Consider the following 18,466-nt stretch of genomic DNA (forward strand, 5'->3'; position numbering starts at 1 on the left):
CACTTGGCCGTCGACACCTGCTCAGACATCCAAGTGTTGTCACAATTGTCAAGAGCCAGACACGCACACACACGCATACACTCATTCACTCTCACTACCTCCACAGAACGCACTCACACACACTCCAGCTGGCCCCCGAGGGCGAGTGCATGTAAACCACTGGTGTGTCAAAGCCTTGTTTTCACTTTCCGTTGTCTGTGTGGCACCCTGTTAGTTCAGTGCAGGTCTAATCACTGAGACATAAACAGTTTTATCTGTGACATTGAGCTAAATGGTGTCAAGCTCAAGGCCATGAGTGGCATATTGAAACAGTCCACCCCGATTTACTAAAGATATATGCATGTGCGACTGTTGATTAACTAGTTTAAGAAAACGCCTATACTTTTTTTTTTCCATCTCTTGTCTGAGTTTTACCCCAAACTCTACAAGTACGACACCGGTGTTACACCCTGTCACATGCAGACGATGAAGCCATCCTTGGTGAATTTGGTGTATGACATGGACATGTAAGGTTTCTAAAATGTAAACGCAAACATCTGGTTTGAGAGGGGTGAATTTATTTCCTATTTCCTTTGTAGGTTTTCTTAGTAAGACCTGGACGTGCTGTTGTCAGATCAATTCGGCCTCAGCTGAACAGCATTACTGGCAGATATTCCGCACATACTCTTGTTTTTTTCATGTTGTGTTTTATTTTTCATTCTTTTAAAACTACTTTATGTGACACTGTATAACTTCATAATGTAGTTTCGCCCCTGTGAGGCGGCCTACTGCTGGAATGACTCACATTGTTTCTGAAGTTAAAAACATTATAATGGTTAACTGGTTAATTTTGCTATACAGCTCCCCAGAGGGTACATCCTTATGTGCAGTGACTTTATACTGTAGAATCATTTTGTTTTCTTATTGTTGTCTTATTACTAAAACATATATCTGAAACAGTAGCAGGCAAAGTCTACTCATGATACAGCAATAGTCTTGAGGAGTCTGAGCTATCTAAGACTGTGAAAGAATAATACTGTTTACAATGTCAAACTGAAGCCTAAAGTTAAAACCAAACTTATGTGTGATTGTAGTCTTATCTCTTAAGAGTGAATGTGGAGCGTTTAGTTGTTATGGATCCATATTATTCAAAGAGCCGTCTCTATTAGAATATACAGTATCTGTAGAGATAAAAATGGATACAACAATAAATATGATGAGCAAACACATTTGAGAATTGGTATCCGGCATATTTCTGCATAATACTAATTTACATTAATTATGCTTTTGCTCTAACTACCTGGAAAATTTAGGGCAGTTAGATGTCAGATTAATGTGAAAATATTCAATATTGCACAAATGCTGCTTGAAAACTACTATACATAGTTTGTAATAATAAAAGTGCAAAGAAACCCTGAGGATTCATTGCTGGAAAAGAATTGATCTAATCTCAAACCATCTTCATACCGTCTGTCCCTGACTCCTGAGTAAATAGAAAAAGATTTGACTCAACTGAACCTTATCCAGAGTAAACAACTAAACAGTCAATGAATCAAAGCCACTCAGACACAATGCTTCTGTTGTCACACAATGTGCTGTATAGCTTTGGACCCGTTACATCTAATCCGCAGCCCTGATACCGAGTGCGTTGAAGGCCTCTGGTTGTGAAAATGGTGGGTGATGTTACCCAGAATGCATTGGGCCAAAGGCAGGACAAGACTTGAGAGGATTTTAGGCAGCTAAAATTACAAACTGGCAGCCGATAAATTTAGAGGCGCAACGCTAAAACACTCCTGACATGGTGTAGCCGCCTTCTGTAAATACATGTGTAATATAACTCCCACTCGACTCTCTCCATCTTCTGACAAATAAACCAGGCACTGGGTTAGTATTACATAAGCCGAGTATATTTGCACCTCAGACCCTGGCATGACTAAAGATAAAACTGGGAAGTGTTGATTTCAGTGTTTTGGCAGCAGAAATTAATGACTGCACATCCACATCCACATCCACAAATAGCAAGAAGAATACTACATTCATATCAACACTGCTCCATTAAGACATTTCCACACCCAAGGCTGCAACTAATGATTATTTTCATTATTGCTGATTGTTGTCTTGATTAATCATTTTGTCTAAACAGGGTTACAGTGTAAAAAAAAAAAAGCCCAGTGTAATTGGTCTAGGCCTGAGGTTACATCTTCAAATTGCTTCTTTTGTGCAACATCCAAATATATGAAATTTTAATGTTTGTGCGGTAAAATGATTAAATATTGGGGATTTTTGCTTGGAAAATAACTTAAATGATAAATGAATAATCAAAGTAGTTGCAGATAAATAATCTGCCTGTGGAGTATCTGATTACTGGAGTAACAGTGGAAGCGTACCCCAACCCACAAAGACACTGAGCCTCATAAACAAACACAGTGGGTTGTAATTCTGGCTCGATTATTCAGGACCAACCACTGGATCGCTGTAAATGAAGCCCAATTAGGAGCAGCCTATAAACTGGAGCACGGTACGGGCGGAATAATAAATTGTTCTGGTCGTCAAGTTTCATCTCATTAGGCCGATAATGACTTTGATATGGTGAGTTGAGACGGGGGCTCGGGAGGTCCAGCCTTGTGGAGGACGTCCCTCTGTCGGCGGGTGAAGGGAGTGGTCTAACCGGGGAGGTGAGGGCTCAGGGCTCAGGGCTGGTGCTGCTGGTGCTGCTGGTGCTGCTGGTGGGGACTGGGACTGGGACTGGGAGGGGGGAGAGTCACTGTGTTTTGGCTGCTTCTTTTCAGCACCGCTTCCCTAAATGGGGCACACAAGCGGCCAAAGACAAAAAAAAAAAAAAAACACCAAACCGGGGCACTCGGTGACAAAAACAACGGACTCGTACAAAGAAAAAAAAAACAAGCCCAAAGCCACTAGTGCTGCTACACTTGGAGCGAATAAGAGTGGCAGACAATGGGCATGTTGTTCATGTTGTTCATGTCGTTGCTGTGCATTGATACAGTCTGCGTGCACGCGCCGCGACGCCTAATTATCATTCTCCTTCCTTTACTCACTCATTCAGTTGCGCCATATAAATATTTATAGTCACTTGGTCACTCTTAACTCCCCTCCTCACTCACTCACCCTCCCTCCCTCCCCTGCTCAATGCACTTGTGCCGCCCCCCTCCTCATTCACTCATCCACCAACTCACCCTCTCATCTACTCCCTCCCTCCCCGGCTCAACTGTGCCACATGAAAAAAAAAATCACTCATTCACTCACTCACTCATTCACTCACTCACTCTCCCTACTCTCCCCATGTTCACTCTGTGCTCGCTAACCCACTAACTAACTCACCCACCCTCCTGTTACAACACGCACGCGCACACGCAAAAAAAATTCAAGTCATCAACTCAGTAAAGGCAGGTGGAGATAGGGGGGGTGGGGGGCAGAGCTGCTGGTATTTTCCTCACTAAATGTACTTCATTTTAACTTCAATGTGATTATTTACATTTTTTTATCTGCTAAATGTTAATCCTGTTGAATTCTAAAGTGAGATGCAGCAGCTGTATAATAACTGTCTATGATGTTAGTTGAGCGGACACTTCATTGCTTGTAAATGTGCAGTATCCTTGTGTAGACTGCACTGTGAGAGGACCAGCTCACATGCAGCCCCCCTTGGCTGTCCGGCATTGTCTCAGCACCACTCAGTCTGATGTTAGAGTGAGGAGAGAAATTAGGTTCATAACAAAAAAACAAAACAAAAAACAATGTCATCTAACTGAGATATCCATGGCACAAAAGTCGGAGGAAAACACTACTAGTGTCTCTGTGACTTTCATATAGGAATCAAAATGGCGTTGCAGGGAGGGACAGACCTGATATTAAAATAAGGAATAAAGCAGGAGAATTTTTGTAAAGTTTGTTATTTGGGTGCTTTTTGATGCTTTGGACCGGCGCCTCACATCTTTACACACATAGGAAGAAAGCCACATGTCATATCTGTTATTGACTGTGGTCTGATGCGCCAGTTGCTGAACAAAAGAAAGCCATCACTGCGCCCTATATTGAAGGACTTTGGTTTCGGGCTGCGGTCCCCCTCGCAGCTGGACCCACACCTGGGCACACAGCAGCCACTGAGACCCCTGTCCGAAATGTGGTGATCGATTTTATGAGCCGATATCAAAATCCCTGATCTTTGGAGGTGTTGGCAACTTTCCTGACAATGGTGCTCGAGTGGCGACTGCCATAGTGACAGTTATAACCAAATCTGTCCAAAAAACAGCAAACAAAGCGAAGCCACCCGCCGTGTAACACCGCATATAAACCCATATTATCATCCCAAGTGTCACCTGCCACTTAGATGATGTGACATTTAATTTATAGGAGGTTTAACAGTAAATAATCTCGACCACGTCACTCAAAGTCAATGGCCGGACTGTGTTAGTTGGGAAAATGTATCGATGTATTAAAAGCAAAAACGAAACCCTGCACCTATCAAACCGCGTGCATCCGTTTGAGCATAGATACAATGTCGATATGCATTGGATGATTTCGGCCCAGGTTCCGTCTGTTTGGGTCAATTTAACGCGAATTGTGCAAAATTGTTCACAGCACGCGCTACTTCCAGCGGGTTTTCCTGGAATAAAAGTTGTTCGCCGACGCGGGCGAAGGCGAAGCGGCGTGTCCCCGTGAAGCCCAATGTGTCTGCTATCAGCCCATAATGTTTTGTGGATCAATACTCCGCCGTGGTTTTTATATTTGTCGGGAGTTGGAGGATGAAGAAACACAAACAGGACGACGCCAGTTCCATGGAGTCCGCTAGATCAGCTGCTGGCAGTTGGTGTTCTCAATCACGTCCGCAGATAGGCTTCATAGGCTCACTGAAGCGCCTGTGGAATAAGACGCTTAAGTGATCCCGTACACTGACGCTTCACTTTGTGTGGACAACTATAATAACATCTTTATTTTTTTTCGAAAGGAAAAAAAGTGGAGCTTTGTCTGTCAACTCGGAGTTTGTCGGGAGAAGCTTTATTTCTGACATTTATTTTTTCCTGTTTCTGACGCTCCGGTGTAGGCTGCCAGCTGACCCGGGTGAAATTACACCTCCAGGACTTTTTTGTTAACTTATCCAAAAGAAAAGTCACCATGGCAGAGACGTCGGCAGCTCCGGCCAAAGCCAAAAAGGCAGCCAAGCCCAAGAAACCTGCTTCTCATCCCAAATACTCTGAGATGATCAAAGCGGCCATCGTTCACGACGCCAGCCGGAGCGGTGCGTCCCGTCAGTCCATCCAGAAGTACGTGAGGAAGAACTACAAGGTGGGCGACAATGCCGATGTGCAGATTAAAATGGCCCTGAAGAGGCTGGTGGCATCCGGGATGCTGCGCCACACCAAAGGCATCGGTGCGTCCGGATCCTTCAGGCTGACCAAACCTGAGGACTCCAAGAAGTCCACCAAGGTGGCCGTGGCTGCCAAACCCAAGAAGGCGGCGAAGCCCTCCAAGCCCAAGAAGGCAGCCAAACCCAAGAAGGTGACCAAGACGCCGGAGAAACCCAAGAAGGCAGCTGCTAAGAAAGTGAAAAAGGTGGTGAAAAAGGCGACACCGACGAAAGCCAAAAAGGCACCAGCTAAGAAACCCAAGGCAGCCAAGCCCAAGGCAAAACCAGCAAAGAAGGCAGCCAAGCCCAAGGCTAAGACACCCAAAAAGGCAGCAAAGACGGGGAAAAAGAAGTAAAAAAAGGACAATAACAGAGACAAAGACACTGTAAATACCGAAGGAAATGTTTTCGTATATGTATTATTTTTGTAAGGTCTCATGCAAACTTATGCCGTTTTTACCAGTAGTTTTCCCTCCATCGCACTGTAACCTAAAGGTGCAGTAGGAACACTTGTGAGCATTTTTATTTGGCGTTAATACTTATAATAATAATGTTCATCTCTGTCTGGTCCTTGGATACATATATAGGCTATAATGTTGGGTCTTGCTGAAAAGGAAAAATGTGTATATAGTTGAACTAATGAATAGTTTGTTAGTGCACGGGGTCAAACTGAAAATACAAATGTTTCAATGGTGAGCATTGTTGAGCCTTTACAATGTACAGACCATAGGCAGTGGACGTCAGCAAGATTTTTCCTAAAGGCTCTATAGTTGTCATTCAAGCTCCATTCTTGTATATTTTCTCATGTCCAAAAACGATTCATAATAATCACCATCCCACTGTGTCCAGTCACTTTTGAAGACTGTTTATACTGCAACCCAATAAACCTTTGTCATCTTCTACCGAGTATGTTCTGTCAACTTATTGCGCGCATTTTACGCGTGCGTAATCAACGCCTGGTGAAGTGGTGGACACGGGAGCGGACTGAGGGATTAGCGCATGTATCAAAGATTAATAGGCTTAACTCTAATCGGTATCAACAGACCAATAACACCCTCTCCTCCATTTTCCACGCACATTACCTAGACATATAAACCTCCAGAGTCCGCTACATGAGACCCTGGCTTATTGTGCGCCAGGATGCTCCAGACAAAGAGCGCTGATGGAGACTCCAAATACATGCATATGGCTTTCTGCCGCAGAAAAGCTGATTGTGCTACTTAAATAATACAAAGTCAGTGTGAATGTAACATAGTTACCTATAATATTAAAATGGGAGAATAAGCAGATATTTGTTTCCAAGTCCTACAGAAGTCACATGCACTGAGCGTCAAATATCATCAGGTTGCAGCAATTACACCCATGCAGTCTGAATGACTTCAGAACCACTTTCATGTATCTTTTGGATGTGCCAAACAAGGGCTTTACTGATGAAAATTAATTCTTACATGAGCCTACATATATAAGGTCCCTTAAGAGAGCAGGAAAATGGTAAACACGGTGCTGAGGGATAAATTAAGTGGCGTGATAAAGGAATATTACGTTGCATAAAAGATCAGCATTCAACTTAAGTTCCCTCTTTTGTTCCACCACATGGAACTACACTCTATATCCCAGCATCCACGTTCCTGTGTGTGGCTCCAGAGTGATGAAGTGCCTTTGCAGACACACCCACTGCTGGTCGTCCTGCCGCTCACCTGACATGCAACACTGCCATCTTGTGGTGTCTTGCAGGAACTGTTGACTCTTCTTTCACCGCTGTTGGAGGCCCCCCTCCCCATCCCGAGCGCCAGACAGACTGGAGTCAAACTGATGAAAGCCAAGAGGAAATCCACGTTACACTCTACACACTGTTAATTATTATCATCATTATCATTATCTCTGCAGACAGGTAGAGGATTATCAGACTAACCATGTTAAACAGCTTCAGGCTGAATGATCAAAGAGGGGCATCCATGCTTGCCAGGGCAGGCTCATCTTGTTTTCAGTTGCTATGTGCAAGAGGGCAGTTAATTCACTTTTTTTTCCAACGTAAGAGTAACCCACTATCATTTTAGCAGCACAGCTTAACATTACTATTGAAAATTACTTTAAAGACACTTTTTGCGATTAAGGTGATGTGGTATCCAGAACATACAATAACAAAGTCGTAGGAGCAAAAAAATAAGTGATGTTACTAACACTTTTAACAACGTCTTGTTTGGATCAAACTCATTCGCACACAGAACAAAACGAAACATGAAAGGTCAAGTCTCTGAAGTCTGATACTGATGTATAAATGCTGAAAAAAGACCCGATATATAATATAAATTCAGTTCCAAGTCATCAGCACTCATCCCAATATCCACAACATGAGTTTTTTGGGCAGAAGCTCCCACACAGTCTGGTCTGGTCTTTTTATTAAGCATCTAAATCAGTTCATTTTCATTAAGAAAACAGCCATATTTTCAGCCGCAGAGGAGTGTCCTGCACAAAGAGCAGATCACCAGCTTAACGCATCAACAAAACAGACAGTAACATGGCCGAGTCATGTTGGAGAACAATGCGATGGCAGATGATGTAAAATGGTCAAAGTGTATGCACAGTGTCAGGTTCATGTCAATAGAAAAAGCAGATTACAAATCTATTTCAGTCTCAGTTAAAATGAATTCGATTTCAATGTGAACAGATGGAGAAAAAGCAGAAATCTGACCAGATTCTTTTTTTTAAAGGACTTTGTCTTTTTTGAAAATGCTTTGTCTCCTTTTGTAGGAGAAAATATTTCTTGCTTACTTGCAGATGCATATTATAACTGCCATTTTTCTCCATGCACTGAGAGAAATCTCTCCCCGCCACGGCAGATCAGCCGTGGCCTTATTGCTAAAAACATTTTAACAATAAGATTCAAGCTAATTAAAATGTTTCCCTCTCAGGCAAAATCAAATGCCTAAGAGGAAAATAACATGCTATAACTACTCATTGCTGCTGGAGTTATTTGGCAAATCAAGACATGAACATCTTGTGTCCGTGGTAGCTTGGTCAAAAATGAAAGTGTCGCTGATTGAAGAGTTTCAGCCGCAGCCGGTCAGGATGTCCTCTGTTAAAAATGCTTCATGTACTGTACTGCCCTTTGGTTCCTTAGTCTTTGTCAATTTGGCATTTCTTTAGTATGCTTATGAAACACTGCATGTATACAAAAACTTGCCATCAGCTCTTACAGATGATTGAGGGGAAAGCAGTGGACTTGACACTACTGTCTTTGTGCATTTCCTCTGTTTTGATAAAGCACCTTGGACATGAAACCGTAGCAGTTCTGAGCGCAGACAGGCTAACTCCTACTTAGCCTGGTTAGAGAGTGTAAGGCAGAAAAAGCTGGGCATGGCAGCAAGGAGAATAACATGATCACTCGTTTCCAATTGCCTTTGGATTTTTTTTGCGATCTGTTGACTCGAGGGGAAGAATAAAGTGAAGAAGTCAGACACTAGAGGGGCAGAGGTGTGAAGAGTTTCCTTGAAGCCTTTGTGTGGAGACATGTAAAATGATGCAGCCGTCTTCTAGTTCAGACTGCAGTGGCTGTGGATCTGGTCTTGGAGGTTTGGTCTTGACGGATGGAGGGAGCGTATGTTGTTTCGAAGTGATGGAAGCTCAGCCGGTTGTTGGTCATTTCATTCTAGCGACGGCTCTGTAGAGGGCGAAGCCCAGAACTGCAACCACAGCTGAACCCAACGCCACTCTCAGCCAGAAGGACGTGTTGCTCATGTCCGAACCATTCAGGTGTCTGAGGTGGGAGGGGAAAAAAAAAAAAGTCAACCACACTGAATTATGTACAGATAGTGCTGTTATTGCTTCTCTAACATCTCTTCCTATTACTTTTTAGATTGATCTAAGTTTAAAAACACAAGATTTTTCTCTGAGTGATGTTGATGAGTGTTTTGACTGGTACATACGGGTACATTGCGGCCCAGGCGAGCCGGCTGTAGATGTTCCTGCTGGTGGAGTCGAGGAACTGGCTGGAGAAGGGCAGCGGTGGAGGCAGCCGGTGTTTATAACAGAACTCTGCCGGGGTCATCCCGTGCAGCTGCTTGACTTCAGGAAGGTCCACCTTGGAGGCAACCAGCACACATGGGATGTTGCTCTCCATGTAATGTTGCTGAGTGAAAAAAAAAAGAAAGAGTTTCAACAACCTGGAAAAAAAGTCTGCATCACTTTTATTGTAACATGTACAAGGACGCGCGGTTGTATTAAAATTATGAGGCGAATGATTGTTTTATTTATCTATTCAGTGGTGAAGATGCTAATTTCTTCCTGCATGTGTCAACAGTCTGACAGCAAAAATAAAACAGCAACTTTGTTTACTTCGCTGATAATAATCAGAATAAGAGACCAACGCTGAAGATGAAATTTGACTACTTTGATTAGTAAACAACCCTGATTGCTTTTTATTTTCATAAGACCTCCACTGTGCAAAGTGCCCAGATCCAGATTTTAAATCTTAATGAGCTTTCTCTACCAGTTGGAGGCTTTGTCCAAGTCGCTCATCTTTCCAAGAGGGAAGATCTTTGGTTTAGTGATGTTCACTAGCTTCCAGGAAATTTTTGTATAATAGCTGAAGCTGGAAGTGGCCTGCCTTCTCCTGCAGAGGCAATAACTGCAGGGTAATATCTACAGATTGAAATGTTGCATCATTACAATACAGTGAGTGGATGCACAGCTATGTCTCTCATTGTCACATTCTGAATAGCTTTACTAGATTCACTGTATTGCACATAGTTAGAGCCATTCTTTCTATAGAGCATGTCAATAGGATATATTTTTTCCTTTTATTTTAATGCCTCTGTTAATACTTTCAGTTGATTTGTCAAAAAGGTTCCACTGAAATTGAGAACCATGAAATTACTGTACACCGCAGCCTTCATTCTATCTCATTGTTATTATGATGGATTATCTCATCCTGGCAGTTTTCTATTCTCCAGAATTTGTTTTTTGCAATTACAAAAACGAGCAGTCGAAAATGCTGAAGGCAGCAAAGTGAGCTTTAATACTGCGTTATGAGCCAGGCTGACTGTGTGCAAACAAAAGCACACAGAGGGTAAAGTAGATGAGGAACCTATGAGGGCATACTGTGAACACTGGTATTACCCCTTTCAATCCTGCTCCAACTTTTGTTGTGACTGACCTTGTATATACTGGCACAATAGTCGAAGGAATGTGGGTCACTGATGTCATACATGAGACAAGCAACGTCACAAGAGGCGTCTGATGCCTTCAGGAACTCTGCCTCCACATCCACCTCATTGAGCTGCAAGGGGGGGAAAGAAATGAAAACAGTTTGGTGTTGAGGCTTCAGTCAAGATCAGAGGAGAGAGGTCAACGTGAAGATCAGGACGGGGGCTACTCACGATGAGGTACTTGTCCTGGTTGCTGACTGGGACAGTGTTTATGGTATAGGGGGAGAAGGCACTGCTGGAATTTCCTTTATTCTGTGCAAAAGACAAAGTGATAAACTGTGTTGATGATGGTGATTAGCAGGAGCTTATATGTTTTTAATTCAAAAACATTTGACATTTTCAGCAGCAGATGATGTCTTACCACAACGTTGCGGCCCACAAAGGCCTGGAGAAAGGCCGTCTTGCCTGTCCCACGCGGTCCGATCACTTTGCAGAGAAACACTGTCCTCTGCGTCTGGTGCTTCTCTAGGTCCACCTCTTTCTCCCGTGTCACTGAACGTACAAACAAGCAGAAATGCAACGTATGAACTAAAAGTAAATTTTGCTTGCTGAAGAACCAGTAAAACGAAAATTTATTACATGAAATTAATTTTAGACAGAAGTAAAACTAGTCTATACATTCAATAAGGTGCCCTCTAGTGGCATGAAGAGGACTGCCACAAAGGATAACAGCTTGGTTTAAAATGCACTGCAAGTGCATATTACATCTGTCTAAATGCAGGCTGTGCAGGCTTTGTTGGATTAATTACAAGTGCACAGACAGAGACGGATTGTGTGTGATTAGCAGCCGTGAGACATTATAACACACTTTCCAAAGTGTCCCCACGCTGTAACAAGTTAATACACAGTGTTGTGACTTCCCAGTCCTGTGAGAGGATGAGAATAGGTCCTGTATGTTTGTGTGACGTGCTGCTGCTGCTGCTGCTGCTGCTGCTGCTGATACATGGAAGCACGCTGAGTCCAGGTAAGTTTCAGATATTTAAAGATGGAAACGTGCGCACTGTTTTCTTATATGTAACAAAAGCGATCGAAACAGAACAAAAGGCGGTCAACAAAAATTACAGCTACCTAAACTCGCCTCTCTCCTCCCCCACTGCGTGTGATTCAGCCCCCTACATCACCTGAACCCTGTGTATCACCGTGGCAACCAGACCAAACAAATCAAACAACAAATAATCCACACGTGAAACAACAACATATGACTCCTACACACAGTATGTCTGCTGTGACACCCGTGAACACGTGCACCCGTGACGATGAATCACTAATTTAGTGAAAAAACTTTTTTTTTTTTTTTTAGACATCATGTGTGACAGGGAGTGCATTATTCCAAAGTGTGGACAGGCGTGCAAGGTGCAAACTCCAAGGTGACAGTGAACAACTCATTGACATTTCAAGGACAAATGCACACCTATGTAAATCTATGAGGCTACTGTGAACTGGATTAAGACTAATAATCCTCCTATGGCACTTAAGTATGAGTTGTTTTCCAGAAGCATGGAAGGTGTGTCTCCACACTCCACACACAGAACCCAACCTCTCTAATGTACATACTGTTTGCATGTACATCGTGTGTTGGGATCATCCACGATTAACACTCAATCTCTCTCTCACACACACCTGTGACTGCTGAAGTCTGTGACTCCTGCTCAGTGAGGATAGGGTAGCCTAGGTATCCTAGGTGCTCCAGGCAACGATGGATGTCAAGGTAAGCAGAAAGCCTGCATGTGAGGGCAGGGACACACATGTGAGCTTTGAACAGTGCAGAATATAAATGAATTCTCCAAGTGTGTTAAAGTGTAAAACTATGACATGCTTACAATCAGATAATATCCATCAACAATGAGTGAGATACTTACATCCACTGACAAAGGTAACCGTGGTTAGATATGTAGCCCTCGTCTGTGGTCGCCACAGTCATGTAGACCTCAGCACCCCATGGCATGTATGGACAAACACAGAACAGGTTCTTCAGCTCCGACGGTGACAGGGCAGAGTCTTTGTCCTAAGAAGGAAAAAACAACAACAACACTTCTTCAAAACAGGGACATCCCCCACTATCACTGAACAGCCCAGTGGGACATTGGAGCCAAAAGCAGCTAGGACCGTCTACTCACTTCATCATACTTGTCAAACAGCTGCTGGAGGAACTGATGGCCTAAATGATTGATTTCTGTGGTGCAGCCGACAGCAACCCTGAGCCTGACAACACAAGAACAGCAATCAGACAGAAACATGAATTTAATGCATAGACACACCTGATTTGCGTGTACAAATAAGCACAACACAGAGATATACTCTGAGATGAATAACTGTTGAATACACAGAGAGGGATCTTTTCTCCAAACGATTTCACTACAACCTGTAGGGATTAGGGACGGGCATTTCAAGCTAAAGCACTATTCGATAATTGCCGGGAACTAAGCAGTACTGCCCGTCAATCGCTTTGAAGCCATCAGTCATTTAAAAATGAAAAATGAAATTGCGGACTGTAATGAGAATCAGTACCGGAGAATATTGTACAGTACCGCTTCTCATCACAGTGGTACCGTTCAATTAGGTCCTCGTCAAGGAATGACAGCACATCTCAATGAGGACAAAGTCTCCTCTCCTGGCGTAAAAACTACATCAGTACTCTTAAGTAACGCTTCTCATCAGACTCTGCACCGTGCAGAGTTTGTGTTTTATTGAACGCCTATTTGAATATTCGAAAATCATTGCCCATCCCTAGTTGGGAAACTACAGTGTTGTGTAATATAACATTTTACAGCTGAAATGATACATAGGATACAGTCAGTAGACTTACTCGGGATAAAGATAATCATCAGTAAGCTCAAGATTGTCGTCATAACCGAACTTCCTGAGGATGGTCCAAGTGGTTTCGTGTCGGCCCCTCTGGATAAATAATGTATTAAGGAACAAGAACCCTAAAAGAGACGAGACACAAGTCTTTGACGGACTGTGGCACTGCAACAACAAATCTTCATGGTTTCATTCATTCCCGATTTTTTACCATTTAGGGTCAGGCCGTTGTCCTGCACGCCCTCGCTGGTGTTCTTCCAAACTACTGTCTTCACGTCCTCCAAGGCTTGAGTGGCCAGAGGATTTCCAAAACAAGATTTCTACAGAGAACACGGTTTATTTTATAACAAACAAAATGTCCAGTTTCAAATAATAGCAGCGTTAAGTGATTTTAACTGGCACCTGAAATCTGTTGAGTTCAGCGTCACTGAGGATTCGGTCATTGTCCTGGTCAGAAATGTAGAATATTCTGCTCAGTGCTCGGACACACAAAGGTTTCAGCTGGGGGGGGGAAATTGAAGGACAAAGAACGTGTCATTAATCAACCAATCATTTGTAAGTACAAGTACCAGTAAATACGTGGACTGGGACGGAGACAGACCGACTCAGCAGTGGGTGTCTCATTTCCAAAAATGGCTGACCTGTTTGTCTTCAGGGTCATAAAGAGGGGCAGTGGGGTGAAGAACTGCCTTCTGTGCATAGTAGAACAGCTCGGAAATGTTTTTCAGGTTCTTTGCAGAACACTGGAGAGAGAAAATCAGCAGAGAGATTATTTCAGATACAATTACCCACACAGTCTAAAAGCCAGATAAAGTGTACCTGGGTAAATATTTGTGTGAAACCCAGCGACCATATGTGTATCACACTGGTGAGGTTAGCAGGTGTGTGTGTGTGTGTGTACTGTGTGCAGACTGCAGTGATTAGCAGACTGGATAAGTCTGCAGGTCGGCCTCACCTCAACACATGTCTCAATCTCAGAGAACTGGTTCATGATGGGAAGAATGGTTTCCATTGAACTCCCACAGCGAAGATCAGACTTGTTTCCCACGAGGATGATGGGTATTCTAAAATAACATATAAAGGGAGGTTAACTCTCAACGCAACACTGTCATGATTGGTTGTATGCAATGACATCACAAATGAGATTCTTCGGGGCATGCCACATCAGGAAACAAACACTGTGTGTTGCACTCGCTCTCCACATTTTGGGCATTTTGCTGATGCTCTTGTAACATTTTCAGGGTGACTTAACTCCACAACAGGCTTAAACTCCCAGTCTGCCAGGTTTGGCAATGTGACGTGTAAACAGTGGGATGTAGAGCAAAGTTCATCAGCAAAGCAGAACCCAAGTAACACACACCCATCGACAGATTATACAGTACGTACTTGTTCCCTTTTTCTGCATCTCCGTTTACTAAGGGTATCCATTTGGTTTTGATCTGAAAAATAAAGAGGCAGCGCATGACACAAGTGCAGTTTGTCGTTTAAATGCATTAAGTAAAATATGTGGAATGCTTGTACAGTATGAGACAATGTAAACCAAGCAGCAGGTCACTACCTTGTCTATTGTGTCCTCGTTGGTGACGTCGTACACTACACACACCACATTCGCCTGCAGTGATAAGAACTTAATGTCACAAACAGACAGCAGATTCTATTAAACCTTTTCTAATTAAACCCCTGGTGTTCCCTTTAGCTAAAAGGGTGAATTAAAAGACAAATAGTGCTTCTCTTTTAATCTCTTAATGCTATCTGCATTAAAAAAACTATTAGTAGGGAAGAAAAATGACTCGTGTTAAAAAAACAAACAATAAAAATAACTGATCAGGGTACATGAGAAAAAGAAAGGAAAAATATCAGACTCAGAATGTTGTAGCTTAAGGCAATACACCTAAAAAGCTTAAATGGTCATTTGTTTTCTGTGCACAGTGGTGAGAAAAGTATGTGAACTGTTCGGAATTACCTCCAATTATGTATAAATGTGTTCTTTCTTCCAATTTATGACCATGTACAAACACAATTTAATTAAACTATTAACATTCTTGTCCATTTTTATCACAGAGTAGGATTAAAACATGAAAAATGTTGAATTGTTCAAGGTTGTTCCAGCTTCATTTCATTTCTCATTGAGCTTTGGAGGACGCTTTGTTGTTAAAAAAGGACAATGGAGTAAGTAAAGGATGTTATTTAATACCATAAAGTGGGCTTACCTTGATGATCTCATTTTTGAGGATGTCATCAGTCTGCTCTTTTTCTGTGAGGGTCAAATACAAACACAGATAAAACTTGAAAATCAAGTTATACACACCCACATTGCTTTGTCTATGGCTGCTTGTTTCTACAGCTGGTGTTTTGATGTGCAGCAAGCGTAGAACAATCAGTGGACTGGCCAACGGCAGTGGTACGTGAGAGTCGTCAGGTGATGTTACCTGAGTAGTCCACTATGTGTGTAGGCACCTTCTCTGGAGTCACGTCAGCAGGGATGGTGATTTCTTCAGCTCTGGGGGGAACCTGTCAGAGAGAGCAGATGATCATCAGGTTATCAGGCCACAGCCTCCTGTTATACACACACCAGCCTTTTCTATCATTAAATGAAAAGAAAAGTCCACACATTTACCATGAAATGTCTTGAAACCAACAGAAGACATGGTGACATGCTTTTACTACTAGAAATTACACAACAAAATCTGTACTGTCCAAACTGCAAATAACAGAGCAGCCCTTACAGATTTATGGAAATGATCTAAACAACACAAAACCTAATAAAATGCACTACTGAATCATTTTGATCCTGCAGACTGAGTATGAGACATCTTCTACTTATTCCACCCAGCCATCATTCTTCTGTCTCATTCTGCAACAAGACAATTTTGCAAGTGGAGCGGCAGCAGAGGTATATTTGCAAAGTACAGTCATCTGCAACGGACTGTGATAACACCTCCTGCCTTAAACAGGCTGGGAGGAATTTTATTAGCATGAATGCGTTTAACAGCACCAAGAAATTATTTGTTTTCCTCCAGGGCACAAATATGAAGAACCTGGCCAAGTATTGAAAACTGTAGAATGATTTTTTGGCTGCAACACACAAACATGGTGAGGCCAACGCCTGCCACAACAAGCTACAACCTCTTTACCATCCTCCACCTAAAAAAACACACAGCAGCTGCAGTCACACTCACATCTTCTGGGAACTCCTCTCCAACCAAAGACATGATGAGTGATGTCTTCCCCACCTTGGCTGTTAGGAGAGACATGGCAGAGGATCAGAAGACACACACAGACTCACATGATCCATTTTAGCTCATTCTGAGGTGTGTGTATAAAACCATAAAGTACTGTTTATTGTTTTGTGTTGCTTGTCTGTTTTTATTTCAGCTGCACAGAGCAATGTTTATCCTCACATGCCATGATGATAACTGTCACGATGATATAGATATATAGACTATAATATGCAGAGGGCCTGATAACGGCCGAGTCACTGTACTTTATCTTTTATAGCTTTAAGCTAACGGTTATGATTTTAATTAAATCCTAATACTAACATTAAACTCTTCCTACGGTTATTTAAGTTATACTGTAACTGCTTGACCCCCAGCCAATTTAAATTTATTTACATATCGGTGCTTTCTGGCGGATATCTATGGAAATAACCATTGAAATCCATGTGTGTGTTATCGCTTGAACTCAGCTAACGTTAACTACAGCTGACCGTTCACAAAATTAGAAGAGGAAAGTTACTCTAAGCTACGTTAGCATTAGCGGAAACTAACGTGCGAAGAGCGGTAACTTCGTGGAAATAGTGCTTTAAAAAAGACGCAATTAAAACCAATGAAAACGTCTTTTAATTCAATAGTCTTCGACCAAAATGAGCAGCCTTGTAAATTCAGCTACAAGTTAGTGAGTGAGCTACAACGGCTAAATGCCTGCTAGTCCTTTAGCTTGTGGTCAGTTGTCAAGAGTTAATGACTTACGTTCCCCCAATAAAAGTATCCTGACGTCTTGTTTCATGTTTCCTCTCTGTGTGAAGAGCAGCCAGACGCGCTTCGGTGCTACAGTGACATTTATCTTTCATTTGAATGTCAAATTTCTCTAGCTAAAACCAAATGAGTGCCTCTCCACTGCGATATGAATGCACCCAAGGTGAAAACATTATCGTTCCGGTTCACGGAGGAGACGGGGAGAGCGCGCGCCCTGCTGGACAAGCAGCGCGACTGCACAGGAGTCTGGAGCGGTAGGGGGAAGCTGCAGCACAGTGGCAGGGAAAGGTTTGGACACCACTGGTCAAAACTGCTGTGGAAGATAAATGATTCTCCAAAAGATGAAAAAAAAAAAAAAAAAAATACATACATATATATATATATATATATATATATATATATATATATATATATATATATGTGTGTGTGTGTGTGTCACTCTGCCCCTCTGTATAATATAATTAAACATATCATTCACATCTTTGTCTGATACTTTACTGCAACAATACTTTTTATTATTAACTATGTTAAGGGGCAGAGCTTAATTATAATCCAAACAGTTATGATTTATAATAATTATGATTTCTATTCATAAAAGCGAGATATTTAGAAAATCCAGATGGGATGAGATGATTATCATATTCATTCTTCCAATAACTGTCTCCTTATAATCACCTCAGGTGATCTTTCTTGTAGAGAAAAATGGTCCCTTCACATAACAGCAGTAGCACAATGTAATACACCATTTAATTATCATGATTATAGTTCTCTGCTCAAACATTTTTGTTGAAATTATTTGATTTGTCACTCTTTTGATTTCTTCCCTTAAGGGTCCTAAACAGCTTCCAAATATGAATCAACAGTGGTATCTACTATTCAAAATGGTTATTGCAGCCATATCCAAACCTTTGAAATTGGCATTGGACTAAGCCAAAACCACTGCAGATGCAGTTTTCACAAAAATAACATCACATTTGCATAGTAACGTGATATTATGTTCCTCAGCCAGAGGCTGATTTGATATAAACAATCTCACTCACATAAACACACTGTGTTTTAGCACAAGACATTTGTTTAACTCCATGAAAAGAGAAACAATGATGAAATCAGTTTAACATTTCTGGGGTTTTGAAAATCAT

General features: G+C 42.1%; 3 protein-coding genes across 5 annotated transcripts in view; 1 reads left to right on the forward strand and 2 right to left on the reverse strand.

Moving 5' to 3' along the window:
* rhbdl1 (rhomboid, veinlet-like 1 (Drosophila)) overlaps positions 1-7,392 on the reverse strand; it is a 52,693-nt gene extending 45,301 nt beyond the window's left edge. For both annotated transcript variants that reach the window (XM_085761850.1, XM_085761851.1), the window contains exons 1-2: positions 7,254-7,392; positions 7,039-7,150 (exon numbers count right to left, since the gene is read on the reverse strand). In XM_085761850.1, coding sequence (XP_085617976.1) covers positions 7,039-7,122 — 84 coding nt within the window. In that variant the 5' untranslated portion in view covers positions 7,123-7,150; positions 7,254-7,392. The remainder of the gene's footprint in view (positions 1-7,038; positions 7,151-7,253) is intronic.
* h1-0 (H1.0 linker histone) lies at positions 4,818-6,243 on the forward strand. Its single transcript, XM_085760825.1, has one exon. It carries the CDS (start codon positions 5,110-5,112, stop codon positions 5,695-5,697), a length of 588 nt encoding a protein of 195 aa, XP_085616951.1. The 5' UTR covers positions 4,818-5,109; the 3' UTR covers positions 5,698-6,243.
* A 321-nt stretch (positions 7,393-7,713) lies between the features above and the next one.
* Positions 7,714-17,516, reverse strand: rhot2 (ras homolog family member T2). Of its 2 annotated transcripts, none has more exons than XR_015034416.1 (19): positions 17,322-17,516; positions 16,530-16,588; positions 15,780-15,861; positions 15,561-15,604; positions 14,909-14,962; positions 14,737-14,789; positions 14,306-14,414; positions 13,992-14,093; positions 13,753-13,851; positions 13,562-13,670; positions 13,355-13,475; positions 12,666-12,750; positions 12,408-12,553; positions 12,169-12,269; positions 10,910-11,040; positions 10,720-10,800; positions 10,428-10,619; positions 9,268-10,382; positions 7,714-9,098 (listed from the first exon to the last, which is right to left on the reverse strand). XR_015034416.1 is itself a non-coding variant. In XM_085761849.1 (19 exons), the coding sequence occupies exons 1-19, from the start codon at positions 17,356-17,358 to the stop codon at positions 8,981-8,983; spliced, it is 1,857 nt and encodes a 618-aa protein (XP_085617975.1). In that variant the 5' UTR covers positions 17,359-17,516; the 3' UTR covers positions 7,714-8,980. The 2 variants fall into 2 exon arrangements, 1 of the variants encoding a protein (XP_085617975.1); XM_085761849.1 differs by having other exon boundaries at positions 9,268-9,470; positions 10,497-10,619.
* Between the last annotated feature and the right edge of the window lie 950 nt (positions 17,517-18,466).

This window comes from Trachurus japonicus, chromosome 19 (genome assembly GCF_045865225.1).
Source record: "Trachurus japonicus isolate A0001 chromosome 19, Traja_1.0".
Lineage (NCBI taxonomy): Eukaryota > Metazoa > Chordata > Actinopteri > Carangiformes > Carangidae > Trachurus > Trachurus japonicus.